A 16,648-nucleotide genomic window follows, 5' to 3' on the forward strand; every position below is an offset into this window, starting at 1 on the left:
TTACTCATGGCCGAAGCCTCTGTGCTACTGCAAAGTAGACCCCTTTCTTGTAGCCCCAGGACCCGTCCCCCCAGCCAAAGGCTCCATGACCGGTGCACCCACAGAGGTGTCAGGTAGTAGAAATGAGTGAAGCTGCTTTGGGTCGTCATTCACATGTGACACTAGAGAGCTGTCTTGTTTTGTAGAGCCCCCCCCCCCTCTATTTTCATCCTACCTGCTGTTTAAGGAGGGGGGAAATAGGTCCAGACACTGTTTGGGAAAGAGGAGATAGAGACAAACGGTGTGTAGAAATCAAAATGTATTTATAAGAACTTTATGAGGGAAACTGGTATGCTCTGCGGATTTTTCAAGCATTACTCACATCATTAGTAGCAATTAAGCTTTTCAACATTCAGAACCCACAAGAGTTCGATCGATAGTTGTAAAAGTATCTTGGGTGATGGGGTAGAGGTGGAAGGCTGTAAAGGCGGGATCGATAGACAAAAGTTAACTTTGTCTTGATTTAAAGTTTTCGATGGGTCTGCTACAGAAAATAATTACCGAGATTAGCAGTCGCCACTTTTAAACAGAGCAAACGTTTTAAACTCTTTACATGATTCAGTGGCATAGCCGTTCTTCCTACCCTCTACCAAATGTGTAAATTACCATTTTTATCAGCACGTGGGATTTATATTAGGGTTGCAGCACATTTGAATTGCTGAAATGGAGACTCCAGATCTCAGGTGGGCGTGTGTTCTTTTCGTGATCGTGGCCGTCGTCTTCACCACAGCTTTTCCTACGAGGCAGACAAACTTCTTGTAGCTTTTTTTTGTATTCAGTACGTGCCCTTTGAATGTATGGGAAAATTTGGAAATTTTTATCATTCATGATTTAAATAGAAAAGGCACCCAAAACTATCATTTATAGGGGTGCCTCGAGGCTCAGTCAGTTAAGCATCCGACTCTTGATTTTGGCTCAGGTCATGTTCTCAGGGTTGTGAGATTGAAGCTCTGTGCTAGGTGTGGAGCCTGCTTACGATTCTCTCTCTTCCTCTCCTTGTGCCTGTCTCACCCCCCTCTCTCCCTCTCTCTCTTTCTAAAAAAAGTATCATTTATAAGAATAGCACATCCATGTGTGTATATGTGAATATATACAGACATACGCACACGTAGGTGCTACTTTATGCGAAGAAAAATTAGGTGTTTAAAAATTATTTTCTATAAATGTTAATAAAACAGTAATGAATTTTCTTTCCTGTGTAACCCATGCACTTGTACATTAAGCTCTAAAAGTCTTACGAAATTGCCTAGTTCAAATTGGCACTGAAAGGTTGTATGGTGCCTGTTTATTTTTGTTCTTTCTTTAGCCTATTAACTGTTAACAGTTTTGGTTTTGTGTTTTTATTTTTTGTATTGTTTATTTTTACTTTGGAAAAAGAAGAATGATTTTGTTTAACTGAGAAAAATGCTTAATGACTTAATGTAATGAAAGCACTCTATAGAAGATATTTTTAATATTTTGCTTTACACTGGTAAATGGTAGCCAAATTGTGTAGCTTTTCCAAACTTTATATAGTTGTTCGTACAGTATAAATAGTATCTCTATATAATCATGATAAAGACCAGCACTTTGCAACTCACTCACGAAGTAACATAGCTTTCACTGTGGGTTGAAACATGAGCCATGAGGAGAGTCACATATCATGGCCTTCCAGCGTCCCGTGTCGTAGATAGCCACGTATTTATTTCCATTTACAATCTCTGCATTATTATGGCCTTGGCAACCTTGGCTATTTTTTTACTTGAAAGGTCATTGCTTGTCACAAATTTCATCACAAACGAGGCCAGGTTATTTGTAATTTGCACTCTTGAAAACAGAGCTATCGCCTTACTGTCTGGCGAATCTCCAGAATTATTACAACCATAATTTACCTGTGTGTTTCCCTGTATACGTGTTACTTCGTTGTTGTGGTTGTTGATACTGTTTTATTCGAAAACCTGCACTTCTCTCTGGGGTTACAAATTACCTTTCTTCATTTCTTTATTTTTGTGATTTTAGACTCCAGATAAAGTATTCTATTTCTGCAAGAGAGATGGAAACCACAGTATTTAAAAGTCAGGATTGTCCATTGTAATACTGCTCCCGCAATTTACATTTTTATGCGCTGGTCGTTGAAATCATGAGTCAAGTTATTTTTGATTCAGGCCAAGTATGAAACGTGCCAGGATGAACTGACCTAGTTGTTGCCCTGGGCTGCTCACGTATACAATTTTCCTGGAAATCCGTGACTCAGTAACATTTCATCTTAAAGATTAAGGTGCTTCTTTTTAAGAACCTACCCGTTTGCATGCTTTGAAAAGAGAAATGGAATAAAATATTCATGGTGAGGCTAATAAGGTTTATATTTCATTGTGGTGGGCAGACTAGTACGACAGACGTCAGTTTGCCGACACCAAACTCACTCATGTTTTCAGATCGTGTGTGATGATAATTTTATAATTGGAGTTCATCAAGATCCAGCTAGATGCTCACCGCTGATGAGGTTTGAGGTGAACAGTGTCAGAAACCACACACTGGAGGAAGCAAAAGCCCTTCAACAACTTCTCTTTCCTCTTCTTCTTCTTTTTTTTTTTCCTGTCAGAATCAAATTTTCAGGCCTCTGGGAGAAACAACTTAAAAATACACCTGAAATTTCTACAAGACCTTGCATTTTCTTTTCACATCTCCACAAGCGGTGTGTCACAGAACAGCATGAGCTTAAAAAGCTGGTTACTAAATCCTACTGCAGAATGCCAGATCTTTCGAGGCTGCCTGACACATGTATGTAGCTTACACTGAGTGAAAAGGAAAGGGAAACGTGGTTCTTTTTTGAGGGTGTAAAAGCAATTGTGTAGTATTTTCTCGCTTTGCTTTCCCTCTGTCCAGTGGCTTCTCTCAAGCTTCCCATGCCTCACCATGAACAATAGAACCGCTCAGTTCTCTTTTTGGCCGGGCTCATCAAGTGTAATGGAAGAAAATGTCTGTCTTCTTTCATGTAGTTGATGAACAATTGGTTGATGCTTTGTTTGCATAAGCAGAACTCACTCAGCAAAGTGTTTTCCTTGCTGAAGGCACCGCTGATGTGTATTTGAACGGTGTTGTGGAGCGGGTCTCAGAACACACGTTTGTTCCAGTGAGTGTGGTTATAAACATCCACTAGTGGAGACTGGGGTATTGTAAAGCCTAATCTCTTCACGCATTATTTTTGTATCGGGATATTTTTAATGTGCTCACTGACTATGCCCATATGCTTTGAAATTTTTGTCCCGTATATTGCCTTATTATTGCTTAACCAACAAATGAGATAACGCTGGCCAGGCAGAAAGAGAACAATAGGTGACGCTTGCTTTCTGATCACACAAGAGCCAACCACAGGAGCCAGTCCTTAGGTAGCAAGCCCGCATGTCTGACGTTCTCCGAATGCAGGCGAACACTCTGTTCTTCTAGGAAGTGAGTATCGAGTCAAAGTCTGCCATTGGTGTTCAGCTCTCAACCAAAGAAAATCGATGGCTTGTTTTTGAGAGACATTCCACAGTCAGAACATGCCTATCGCACAATGTTGTGTAACGCAAAGAGGAACAGAGGTCTGCAAGTGCCAAAATGGATTATTTAGTGAACGCCACGGATGCTAAGATAAACCATCGCTGTCAGGTTAGAGGCATCGTTGTCTATTTCGAGCAGAGCTGCTTTTGTTTTAGAAGGGCGGATCTAGACGGGAAGGTAAGCTGAAAACTGTCCGTGAGAAGCCGGAGATCCACAGGGGCTCGCTCTGTGCAGCACACCATGCACAGGCGATATCGGATTTTGCCGAGAGGCAGCAGTCAGTAGATGGCCTGCTGACCGATGTACTTAGCCAGAAGGAGTGCAAGTGTCTCCGTAGAACATAATTAACCCAGGTAAAAAAAAATGCCATTTCCTAATAAGTAAGGCAAATGTATTGTCTCATAACCCATTCAAGCAGCGATTAGCTTTTGGGTTTGTTCTTTCGATGAGTGTTTCTGTTCCCACGTGGCTGCCATGTGTGGGTTGGAGGAGACCTGTCCATGGCTAGCAGTGCCTAGTGTCAACCAATCTCAGTGCAAAATTTAACTGTCACCCTTTACTAAAAGGGGAATCAGCTATATGGTAGCGTATTGCTAAACTAAAAGATGTAACTGCTGGAGAAATTCACCAGCACAGCCAACTTTCAAGGACTTTCCCACTTTTGTGAATGATTGTAGCAGATTTTTATTGACTTACTTATTTTGGGCATTGGCTCCTTCTGGTCTTCTGAGCAGCCTTGCTCCCCTGTTCGCTGGAGAGACAAGGGGTACAAAGCAGTATCTAATGTTGGTGTTTACCACACCTCATTTGACTAGAAAAGTTGACCTTTCGATTTCAGACCATCCTAAAGCCATGGTCCAAATGTATGATGCTTCAGGATTTGGGGCTCAGAAGAGCAAATAGAGAGATACCTCTTTTCTCACACTCGAGAAAATGGCAATCGACTTTTTACAAAATTCACAGAATCCCTACGTGTTTCCAAGTCGCTCCTTAAGAATTGAAATCGGGTCCACCCGCCACGTGCCGGCCGTCCTTCCCTTCTTGCTAACCGTGTTGCTTTCCCGCCCTTCAGCCCAGCTCCAGAGCGGCGGCGCAGAGCGGCAGGCACTCGGTGTCCGTGGAGGTGCAGATGCAGCGGCAGCGGCAGGAGGAGCGCGAAGGCTTCCAGCAGGCGCAGCGCCAGTACAGCTCCCTGCCCCGGTACGGAGCGCCCGCAGCCTCCCCTCCTGCAGCAGGGCCCCGGCCTCTCCCGCTCGCACACCCCAGCACACCCCACCGTAGGCCTGCGGGAAGCAGCCTGCACGGCCGTCTCCCTGTGTGGCAAGACGACTGGCCGGGAAGGTGTTGCAGGAGATGCCGGTATTTTCACCCCAAAGCTCCCAGCTGAAAGCAAGATGATCTGACATAGGAGGACCGGGCTGAGGGGTCCCACCTGGGATCCCGTACTGGTTCTGCTACTTCCCGGGGGGCCGTGGACCAGACGGTGTCTTCCTCTGAAAAATGGAAAGCTAACTCTTACTTCGCGCGGCCGGTAGGCTCCCCAGCGTATCTGGTAGTGTGCAGATCTAGGGCTCTGTGAAAGGGTGGCGGTGAATGCTGCACGGTGTGCTGGGGGGGGGAGTCTCTCTTACTCTCCTGTGGTCCTTGCTTTCGCTCCGTGCTGAGCCGCGGGGTCCCAGGGATGCCCACCGCGCTAGCTGATAAGCGGGAGGTCTGTCTGCGGGCTCCTCGCATGGATTCTCCGCCAGAGGCCTGGAGAGCACTCAGGTGACCAAGCCCTACCACTGACACGGTAGCCATTTTTCCATTTCCTCCGTGCACGGTAAAGAATAAAAATATTCAAGAGCATTCATCTTCCCAAACTTCCCACGAGCCACTCTTATAATCACAATTCTTACAGGCATTTGTTCTATTTCAAAACCAGGTGACAGAAACATTTTGGGTGGGAAAAAAATACATGTACCATGTTTGTGTCAGGTGGACCTCTTGGAAGGTGAGCAGAGCAGTGTGGGGGGGCGTCAAGTACCTACCAGTGTAAAAGTGGCCTTGATTTGCTTCTAATTTTTAATAATGATGAGTCCTTTTAAATGTTAAATAATCACTATAATAACCATGAGGGACTTGGCTACATTGTTGTAGATCAGACAAGGGAATGAGGATATGATGAAAATCTGTACCAGGCTGAGTACTGTTCTGTAGTAATCGTAATGGTAGTATTACTAGTACTGTAGTATTGTTCACTCAGTTGTTCTTTTTTAATCTATAAAGCTGTATCTCCTTAGAAAACGAAATTATTATTTTTTTTAAATAGGAGAATTACCTTTTCTCTTACATAGGAGAATGTTTCTTTAGCCCGCTCTGGGTAAGAGGCATTGAAGTTGGGTCCGCACAGGACCTTGGAAATCACTTTGCCCTACAAGGAAGCAGCTCAGTGAAATTAAGCAACTTGCCCCAGGGTGACACAGCTAGTGTGTAATTCTGCCAACATTCAAACCGAAACCTGCCCGTGCCCTCAACCCTAATTTTATAAGGCTCATTGCTACCAAAGGTTTTGGTTCCCAAGTCTGGAATTGTTACGTGTGTAGGTGTAAAGTTTCTCTCTGTGCTCCGCTGCCCTTAGCATTTGGAAGAAGGCCACTGTATGAATCAGCTCAATGCATCAAATGCGAAACAGCTCAAGGACTCTACATCAAGGTTCTTCTGTGTCAAAGCCCTCCACCGCGCCTGTGTGGCTTGCTTTCCGTCAGAAAGATGAGAGCGACGTTGTGGATCAGTTGACCTACCTGGTGGTCAGCAGCCCATCGCGGCCCATAGGAACGGCATTGCCTGTGCAGGGGCTGGGATCTGATTTTATTGGCAAATTGATTGGCTCCATAAATGTTTGTTGTGTTCGAGAAGATAGACGATGAAGGAGAAATATCAGAAAGCGTAGGTAAGGGGCGGAGTGAGTTGGGAAATGCATGGGGCTAAGGATGGGAAGTGGGAGAGATGGAGGCCGAGGGCTCGGGAGCACACACGCCTGGTGGAAGAAGAGCCCGTCGGGGCCCCGTCCTGGGCAAGAGGACAAAGACAGTTGGGGTGCTTCTCCCAACTTTATCCTGGCCGTGTTCCCAGGTAGCCCAGAATTCCAGGCTGAGCCTCTGCTCTCTTCCCCATCTCCTCCTGCTCTGAGCTGCCCTTCCTTGCTGTCCCTGTCGGTTCGGAAGCACCAGCGGAAGGATCTGATTCATGGCGACGGCTGCTGCTGGTACCGGGGCCTGCTGTTGACGAAAACTCGTTCTGGGTTCGCAAAGCCCCCTTATGACCAGGCACTGTATTGTGTGTCCGAAGGAGAAAAGCAGAAATTCCAAAAAGAAAGAGTTGTAGTTGCAGACAGGAGGGCTGGTAGGCCTCTTACAGCCTGTTCTCTTCCTCTCGACGGGAGTGGCTGTGGTGAGGAAGATTCAGGAATGTGGAACCTTGCCCCCAGCTTGGTTCCCTGTAGAGCGGCGCCACTTGACAAAAGGCTGTGTGCAGAGATCTGGAGGAAGGTAACGAAACCAGACGGGAGCTCAGAGGGAGACTGCCACAGCCTCCACGGGCTTGAATCAAACCCACGTCTGTGACATGTGATATTCTTCAAAGACACTTGACCTCTGCCCTCCGGATGTTGGCACTTAGCGGAGTTTCGTCTAAACAAGTCGGCGTGGCATGTGATACCAGAAGGACTTCACGCACAGCAGAAGCTCTCTCGCAAAGTGGAGCATAGAATAAAGCAAATGGTCATTCTTTGTATCAGTAGCACTAGCTAAGGTGGTTTGAATTAGACGAATGTACACAAGCTGGAGTGCTTTGTAAATTCTAACTGTAGTGAACAAACCTCTAGACAGTATTCGAGTTAGACTTTGAAATATCGGTAGGAAACGCTAGTCAGGTAGTAACCCTCGTCCGGAAGGAGAGACCTGAGCGGACCCACACTTAATTCTCAACCAGACTAGGATTTCTTTTTTAATTTTTTTTAATTCCTAAATTAGTTACCTTTTTTTTTTCTTTTTTCACTTTCTTTTTTTAATCCTTTTAACATTTCTAGGTTAGTTTCTTAGTGTTCAAAAGGCAACTCCAAAACTGAGCAGAAGTCTGTTCACTTATAGTCACGGGTAGGAAGCCTTATTTAAGGTCCTTTATTAAATATATATTTTTTCTTTTCCTGCTGCCTGTCCATTTCGTCTTCATCTTTCCTTCTCCTGTGGCTTCACGTCTGTTAGTGGCGGGCTTTCCTGCTCCGCACACCTCACTTCCCCTCTGTCCTCTGCACCCGGACATGGTGTCCCGGCCAGGCCCATTCATTATGTCTCTAAGCTGCTTGTCAATGTGTCAGCCTTGGTCTTTGTATCTTTCTTCACCCTTCTGTGTCCTCCTTACCTCAGTGTGACTGCAGTGACTAAATGGCGTTCTGAGGCATTGGGTCTTTGATGTAGGCCCCCAACTTGATGGTGGTTGTAATCATTAAGTGATAGTTACTGCCAAACCCAGGAATTTGCTTTGAGTGGATTCAGAGAACTCTAGTGGGCTCATTCCAGGACCAAACAAGCGTGCGTGTTGGTTATAAAGGAATTGGCTGAAAGGAGATTGATATTTGCTGCTGTTGTTCATCTGTGGCTTTTGACTAAGCAATCGTGGGATAGTCAAAAGCTTCTTTCCAGTCTCTGGGGAGGTGGGGTCGCCTTCACTCAGTGAAGCTTCCTCAGTTATTTGGTGCCTCTCCCTGCTTCTTGATCTCAGCCCAGTCTTTCTGACAAAGGATGGAAAGCTAATATTTTTGCTTTTTTTTGTTGATCACAAAAATGCTCCCCAAAACCCTCTTTGAGGGCAAAGTGACTTGGCCCTCAAACTACACTTCCAACACCCATTAGTCAACCATTCACCGTGTGCCATGCTTTTCTAAGCGTTTGACATGTCCTCTTTCCTTGATTTCTCCCCATATCCTATGAGGTTAGGTATCTAGCCTGCGTCACAGATGAGACAGTTTGGGCCCAAACAGCATAACCCTCCCAGGGTCACAGCGTCGGTGAGTGGCAGGCAGGATTGGAAACTCTGTCTACTTGATCCTGAGTCTAGTGTAGAAAACTCGCATTGTCTGCCTTTTCCTCGAGTTTCTTTATGAGCTGCTCATTTCTCGTCCTCTTTTTAATCAAGGGCTTATTGATACTGCTGGCTTCCTTACCAAGAAAGCGCGCGTGTGCGTGTATCTAAGTGTATGTACTTTCCCCACACATCTCGCTTCATACCTCAGGCAGATCCGCTTTCTTCCCTCTGGCCTGCTTCATTTGAAGGAAATTTTAGCTACAAGAAATTCTTTCTCTCACATCATCATAATTTCTATCCCTAACAGACCTTTAGTGACTTCTCGATGTGTTTAAATAAAAAAGACGCTGTCTTGCTGAAATGATTCAGAATTCAGCTTTGGGTGCGTGGGTGCCATCGAGTGAAGCCTCGGGCTTTATAGAGTTGGCGGTTGGGGGATGGAGAGGGTTAGTGGATCTCGGTAGGCTAAGGATGAAACAAAGGTGAATTTCAGCAGCCTATTTCTGGTTATCTTTAAATTGATCACTAACCCATGAAGGAACTCCACTTTTGTTGCTGGAACATCAGTAACAAGTTCGTTGTTTTAATTAAAGTTTCATGATTAATGTCAAATCCCTGGTTTCATGCTGGCACTTTCCATCATTCATGTCCCTGGGCAGATTAATTTATGACTTTTTAAGTGAAGATAATCAGTCCTTTAGGCAAATAAACTATTCCATCAAATCTAAGGATTCTTGCCTGGGCTGATGGTACAAATGGTCCGAGTCCCATTAAAAGAGAACCAGATAGAGATACTGGGGACGGCTCAGTTAATCTTAGTCATATCCAGAGATGATGCTGGACATTAGTTCATTTTCCTTATTGAATATATCCCTGGCTGCATTTTAGGCCATGTGGAAAATGGGCAGATTTCATCCCAAACCATATTGATGGCACTTCTGAATGTTCAAAAATGCAAATTGCTCCATCCCTGTGGGAGCCCCATGGCTGCCTAGACCTTATTTTCCCTTCACACGAGTCTTCCTGAACATTCCGTCATGTCGTGTGTGTTGATGTGAAAGGCTGAGCAATACATACTGTCGGCAAATGATTTTCTTATTGATAAATGGGGCAATATATTTTGTTTTATTACTCAATTCTCTCTTCCTCTCTTCCATTTTTAAGGCGAAAAATTAGGACATGTCTTCCTTTCTGGCACAAAATTGTTTTACTTTATCACAGCCAATCTTATTGTAAATTCATAAAAGCATCTAGAGACTTGATAGTAAATTAAAGATGTTTCAAAACAATAATGTTTCCTGAGAATGACGTGCAACTTTATTGCAGAAGCGATAAAACTTTGAAATTTCTCTATGACTCTGATTTATTTCCCTATCCTGGGGTGACAGGAAGTGAGTTACGTAGGTGATCCCAGCCCTTGGTGAGGGTACGGTGTGCAGGAAAATAGTGCTTATTCTACAGCCTTCCAGGTTTTACCGGCTTGATGAGCGTGGAATCTGAAGGGTGTCGGTTGCTGACATATACATCTCGAAAGCCAAGGCTTTAAGGGACTGCCTGTTGCATTTTTAATCATATAGGAGTCTAGACTTAAATCTTTCATAACTGAACTCATACTGTAATCCATTACAGGCACTTCATAGTAGCGCGAGTCTCAGGCATTATGGTGGCAGCTGTGTAAAATATTTGTTTTGCTTGTTTAGGATTGAATTGTAACGTTCTAAAACGAGCAATTACGGCTGGGGTAGAAGCTGCCAGATCTCTAATACTCCCATACAGCGTCCTGCCAATGCGTCTAAATGGTAGGAGAGACTGTTACACGCTCAGCACAACAGGCAGTGCCTACCCGCACAGTCAGTCGGAGGACCCTTTTTCTGGATCACCGCTGAATCCCTCAGCTCCCTTCCGCTTCACCATTGTTTGTTGAGGACAGTCCTGTTTTAACCCCCTGGGTCTTAACCCCCCGCTTCCCCCACCTCTCCGCCCCCCACCCCCACAGCCCTCTCCCTCCTTTCTTCCTTTCTCTCTCTCCCCTTCTCCCAACCCTCATATACTAACCTTTGGGATTTGCTTTCTAGGCAAAGCAGGAAAAACGCCAGCTCTGTGTCCCAGGATTCCTGGGAGCAGAACTACTCCCCCGGCGAAGGCTTCCAGAGCGCCAAGGAGAACCCCAGGTACTCCAGCTACCAAGGCTCCAGGAACGGCTACCTGGGCGGGCACGGCTTCAACGCCAGGGTGATGCTGGAGACCCAGGAGCTCCTTCGCCAGGAGCAGAGGCGGAAGGAGCAGCAGATGAAGAAGCAGCCTCCTCCGGAGGGGCTCAACAACTATGACTCATACAAGAAAGGCCAGGACCCCAGTTACACCCCTCCCAAGGGGCCCTTCCGGCAGGATGTGCCCCCCTCCCCTTCTCAGGTCGCTAGGCTGAACAGACTCCAGACTCCTGAGAAAGGGAAACCCTTCTATTCCTGAGCAGGAGAAGAGCGGAGGCTTCATGTCATGCAATAAAGGACATTTTCTTATGAAGACTTGTATTTTGGGAGTTTTTTTAAAACCTCGATGGTACTATGGAATATTTCTGTTGTTGGTATCAGTGCCTTTAAGCAGTACGGGCAAAGAAACGGAAGGCCTTAATGTCTTTGCCACTATGTCTCAAGTATCTATTTCATGGAAGGATTTCCCGCCCTCCGACAATCATGTGTTCAAGGCATTCGTGTGCTCGGCGTCTGTCTGCAGTACCAGGACGGGGCCCCCCCACCGTGAGATGTCCGTGGCTTTGTGTGACAGCCCCTGACAACTTGCGGTGACAAATTACCTTGAAGTTGAGGGGGATAGCGATCCCTCTTTTTCCCCTTTCAGTTTTCTTTGATGTGAGGTGACGTCCCAATCTCTGGAGGATCCAAGGGGGTGACCACACCAGAAATCGGGGCCTTATGGTACTCACAACAGTCATTTACAGTACTTCGTAACCAGCGTGGTTTTCCCTGCTCTCTCCCAGCTCCTCGCCGTGGGAGAGTTCCTTCATCCTAGGAAAGAAGCTAAGCCATATCCAGTACCGTCTGGTTATCACGGGGGTCCTTTTGCAGCTGCCTTATAACTCGACCAGTGAGGTGATCATTCTAGTCCGTGTTTATAAATACACTTGTTCAGTCATGCTCCTGACACGTGTGTTGAGTCAGCGCCGCTCTGCGTGGGGGACGTGGGAGAGGGAGTGACTCCCGGCCGGGGAGCGAGGGAGCCTGCCCACCGGCCCTGTGTGTATCGTCATGTGGGAGGTGGCAGCTAAGAAAAGAACTCTCCCAGGATGAGCTTCTGGCCCACGACATCCCAGTAATTATTTTAATTAGTTTTCGTTTGGCAGGTTGGCAGGGAGGGCAGAGGGTGGGACAAAGATAAATCAGACAGTCGTTTTGGGATTCTCAAAACTCATCTGCTCTCCACAGTTTTGAAAGTCAGTTGGAGATGACATTTGTCTCGTGTATCTACATGCTTGTATCTCGGCCTGGTGATGCCATCCATGCTCCTAAATAATTCTGCCCTGAAACAAAGAAGACAAATAAGGGAAAAGCTGTTCTGCCACACAGCGAACATTCTGGTGTTCCCAAAAGGTCGCTCTCGCGTCCATATTGTAAGCTATGTGTGGGTCACGAGGACCTCGGTTGCTCCCATGTTTTCAGCTGTCGGTCTGAACGTCGCGTATTGTAAACCATGGCTGGGTTGCTAAAGTGCCTGCAAATCCCGATGTGAAAAAAGCTTGAGATGAAAGCTCAGCATACCATGTATTAACAAAAAAGAAAAGAAAACAAAAAAAAAAGACATGTACTGATATGCCTATTTTTTTTTTTACTGGCACATTGTATTTTTGTGTCCACTTGTTTTTAGAAAATATGTGAAGTGTCCACACGTACCTATTGTCTCTTTTGCATTTCTGTGTAACGGTTCTGTGTTCCTAATGTGTGGGGATATTCAGTGATGTTACCAGTGTCAGCACGGTGACCTTGGATGACAGTGGCTCTTTCTCACAGCCTTCCCTGAGCTGTGAGAAACAGCTTTCCCTGTACATATGAGACTTCTAATAAAAGGCATATTTCTTCCTGTTCTTTGTGGTGTCTGTAGTGTTCCTGTGGAAACTCCCAGTTGGGTTTTTTTTTTTAAGTATATTAGCAGATGTGATTTTTTTTCATATTTAGAAAAAGTTGAAAGCTTCCTCTCTCTGTCTGTGGGCAGACGTGGACATAGGTGATTGCTTACCTGACACCTGAGGAGAGAGGGGGCAGGGAAGAAAGAGGAACCTTCTTAATGAGTTTACTGGAAGACCCAGGCTGCCGAAAGAGCCCGGGGAGTTCAGAATTGAAGGAGCCAATACTCTAGAGCTACATAAAAGAAAACTTATACAGAGAACCACATCATATTCCCATTATTGTCCTTTGCTCCCTCTGGATCACTTCAGCGAGCCAAGCATTTTGAGGGAGTCTCACCCTTGCATACTGTGAACCCGGAGAAATGTCCAGATTCTTTTCCATTTCCAATACCAACCAGTTCTTATTTCCCGAAGTACAAAATAAGGCTTTGCTATTTCTTTTAGGTTAAGTAATATGTGTATGGTGCCCTGCAGGCGTAAAGGGCACTAGGTCCCTAGGTATGTCTCGTGCACAAATGCCCATGTGGCCCCCACCCAGAGGGCAAGCATTGCACAGACCTGTTGAAAATGCCCTCCGTGTGGAGCTGCTGCATCAGCTGGTTGTCATAGCAGCCTTCAGCCTGTCACTAAATCCAATTCTGTCACCTCAGGATTAGTAACGAGAGGTGTATAGCAAGCCAAGAAAATAACACATCTTGGGTTCTTATATGCATGCAAGGTGTGGGAAAGTAGCAAAGAGAAGATGGACAGATTTGTTAATTTTCTCACTGACCAGGAGGCCCATTGCAAATGCCAAAACTTGCAGGTTGTTTGTCTCAACTGACAGTGAGAAGTGGAGCAGGAGAGGTGATATTGAATGTTGTGGGGACCCAAATCACAAAGGGATTTGTAGATGAAAACTGACAATTTGAGCGACACTGAGAGGAGAAGTAGGACTGGATACGAGTCAGCCCAGAAGTGGGAATATGCTCTACCAGCAGTCTTGTCTAAATGACTGCCCTCTGGCTCCAGGGCACTTTCCCAGGACTCAATGGGATCACAGGAAGACTGGATCCATAGCAAGAGCCTGGCCGGGTGTGGTCAGCGCGTGCACTGGACTCCACCCCCTGGGAGGAGTCCCAATCCATACAGCGGGGTGGGCGGCCCCACCAAGACCCACGCTCAGGTGAGGATGGAAGGGAGTGAGTCCACTGTCCCTCAGGAAAGATGGTCCCATGGTTGCATTATTACCACTCTCCATCCATGAAGACAATAGAAGTCTTATAAATACTTATAAAATAATGTTATACAAGGTATCTGTATCATATGTACATTAAACACCACCACCATCTCTTCTCCCTGTGGCTGGTTAGACCAAAGACAGCTCAGAAGTCAAAACATCCCACAGTTGACAGGGCTGTCACCCTGATCGTAAGGAAAGGGGAACCCTGGCTTCTCACTTCTTCCACCAAAGGAGTCAAACATACCAAATCAGAGACCGTAAACCAAAGGAATTTTCTGTTCCCTTGAGTGGAAGCAATTGATACAACTGCAAACCCATGTTGAGGAAGGGCAGCAAATAAGCAAATAGAGCTGACCACTTGGCCAGCAGCATGCTTCGTGATCATGTGCCCACGTGAGTCTGAGAACAAGGCCAGAGCTAAGAGACCAGGCTCCTCTGTCCACATCATTGCTCATGATTTGCCCAAATATGGCCCCCATCTTCCAGACTGCTCCCCTTTATCCAATAACATTTCTTAGAAAGTACACACGTTTGCATATATGTGGAACCGGCATACGTCCACGATGCACATGTAATTCTGTATTTGTCTCTGTTATTCTGGTTACTTTAATGTGTTTCTTATTTCATCCTTTGAGTCCTTGAAGTGCACGCAGTTTTTGCCCCAGTTGAAATCAACCCAAGATGAAGCAGAGAGTACTTTGTTTCTGATTTTGTTTTCTAGTCTTGGAAGAATAAGTCACTAAGGTTCAACTAACTACCTCTGAGTATATCCCATCATGGAGGGCTTACCTGGGTAACACAGTGTGCCAGGAATTTCAATGTCTACGTAACTCAGTTCTTTCTCCTCCTCCTCCTCCTCCTCCTCCTCCTCCTCCTCCTCCTCCTCCTTCTTTTTTTTTTGCAAAGATTACTCCACTGATGACATGTCAGGTAAGGAGATAATCTTCCTTTCTTCAGAGACAGGATATCATCTTAATAAGGCAGCTAATAAGAATGTTCACAGGTCAGAAGTGCGAGTGACAGAGGTGCTTTAACGGGAAACCCCCTTCAGCTCTGAGTAATGACGAGATCGCAGAGCTGGTTGCGTTAAATTGACTTTTTTTTAAATGTGTGGAGGATGAGGGTTGTAATTTTGAGCATAAGCTTTTCTTTCCTTTTTTTTTTTTTTTAAACAAGAAACTGGTATTTTACATTAGATCTCATGGGGAAGAGGAAAGAGTGTCCTTGCACTCCACATAGAAGGGACTTATTTCCCATTAGATGGGTTCTTTTCTCCAAATTCGGCATCTTCCCAGCCAGCACTCATCTCCCCTGCTCTTCCTCTTCCTCCAGGTTTCACATCCCGTGCAGCCAAGTAGAAAATATATGGGTATCCTTTGTCCATACATGTTTCTTTAGGTTAAACCCCACAGTATAGAATTTCATTTTTAAAGGATTCCATTATGAGTCCTATAAGATCATGCATCCTTTGCTAAAGACCGTTTTCTTTTTCCTTTCTGAATTTAGACTTAAATGATCGGTTTTCGTTTCCTGATTTTGAATTTTTTAAAGCAAATCCTATGCACCCTGGCCCGTCACTGCCCACATAGGTCTGTTCCGTACTGGATGCAGGAGAAAAGTACAAGAAACAAGGGCGAAGCTCTCCCACTCATCTTTCATCCCAGTGCTTATTTGCTCACAGGATCAATTAAATGTGTGAAAAACACGTTTTTCTGAATTGCTCAACTAACTGCTGAGTCACCTCACACTGTTGTTGGCTTAGAAAAGCCATTTGGAGTTTGTTCCCAGACAGTGCGGATGTCTCACGATGATCCGACGCTCTTCCCCGGGGTGTCATCAGCCTCAGCGCATCAATGGCAGGAAGGGGGTACTGGTGGCAGGAGCCCTTCTCCTGTCTCCGAAGGCAAGTTTGCCACTTGCTAGAAGGCTCCTCCTGAAGCTGAAGCTTGGCTTCCACGAGGGATTTTATGATGCAAATATTTTAAGTACAACTTTGAAGATTTTGCCATTAAAAACAGTCTCCATGGCTCAGGGCCCAGCCGACTGCAAACTACAAGGGGGAAAAGTGCCATATATTGCTGGCAAGTGACAGGAAGGAAAACAACACAAATTTCTAAACCAATCGTGACCTTGGCTAATGATCTGGTTTCAGGGTTCAGTTCATATCTGACTTGCTTTTATCCAGCTCTAGCTGTCGGTGGCAACATACTATCACAGTTGTTTATGTCGGGACAAAATGGGTGGAAACATTAACCTAAGGACCCAGAGACAGGTCAGATTAGGGCTCGCCAATGAATGTGGAGTATTTTGGAATAATGCGAACCTTTGAACTTGCCTTGTGAAGCCTCAAAGTGAATTTGTCCTACACATGCCCCAATCTTCAACTCCGTGTCCAAACTTTCCTTCCTTTTATCTGCTTGGCTTGACTCCCATCTGAGCTCAAGGAGCCTCTGCTCTGGTCCAGGCAACCCAAGCATGGCTACAAAATCTGAACCTGCAATCAGAGTACACAAGCTGCCCCTGGCTCCCACTCTGTTTGCTTGATTTATTCATGTAGCACTTTACAATGTGCACAACATTCTCATCTTTTCTCTTTGAGCCTCCAAACCCCATGAAGCAGGTTAGAGAAGTGATGGTCCGATTTTACACATGAGGAAATCGAG

General features: G+C 45.5%; 1 protein-coding gene across 23 annotated transcripts in view; it reads left to right on the forward strand.

Annotated features, from left to right (window-relative positions):
• Positions 1-11,148, forward strand: part of PARD3 (par-3 family cell polarity regulator) — a 634,782-nt gene extending 623,634 nt beyond the window's left edge. For all 23 annotated transcript variants that reach the window (XM_026483463.4, XM_026483458.4, XM_026483464.4 and 20 more), the window contains 2 exons: positions 4,634-4,761; positions 10,701-11,148. In XM_026483463.4, the coding sequence (XP_026339248.2) occupies positions 4,634-4,761; positions 10,701-11,094 (522 nt within the window). In that variant the 3' untranslated portion in view covers positions 11,095-11,148. The remainder of the gene's footprint in view (positions 1-4,633; positions 4,762-10,700) is intronic.
• Positions 11,149-16,648: the final 5,500 nt, after the last annotated feature.

This window comes from Ursus arctos, unplaced genomic scaffold, assembly GCF_023065955.2.
Source record: "Ursus arctos isolate Adak ecotype North America unplaced genomic scaffold, UrsArc2.0 scaffold_30, whole genome shotgun sequence".
Taxonomy (NCBI): domain Eukaryota; kingdom Metazoa; phylum Chordata; class Mammalia; order Carnivora; family Ursidae; genus Ursus; species Ursus arctos.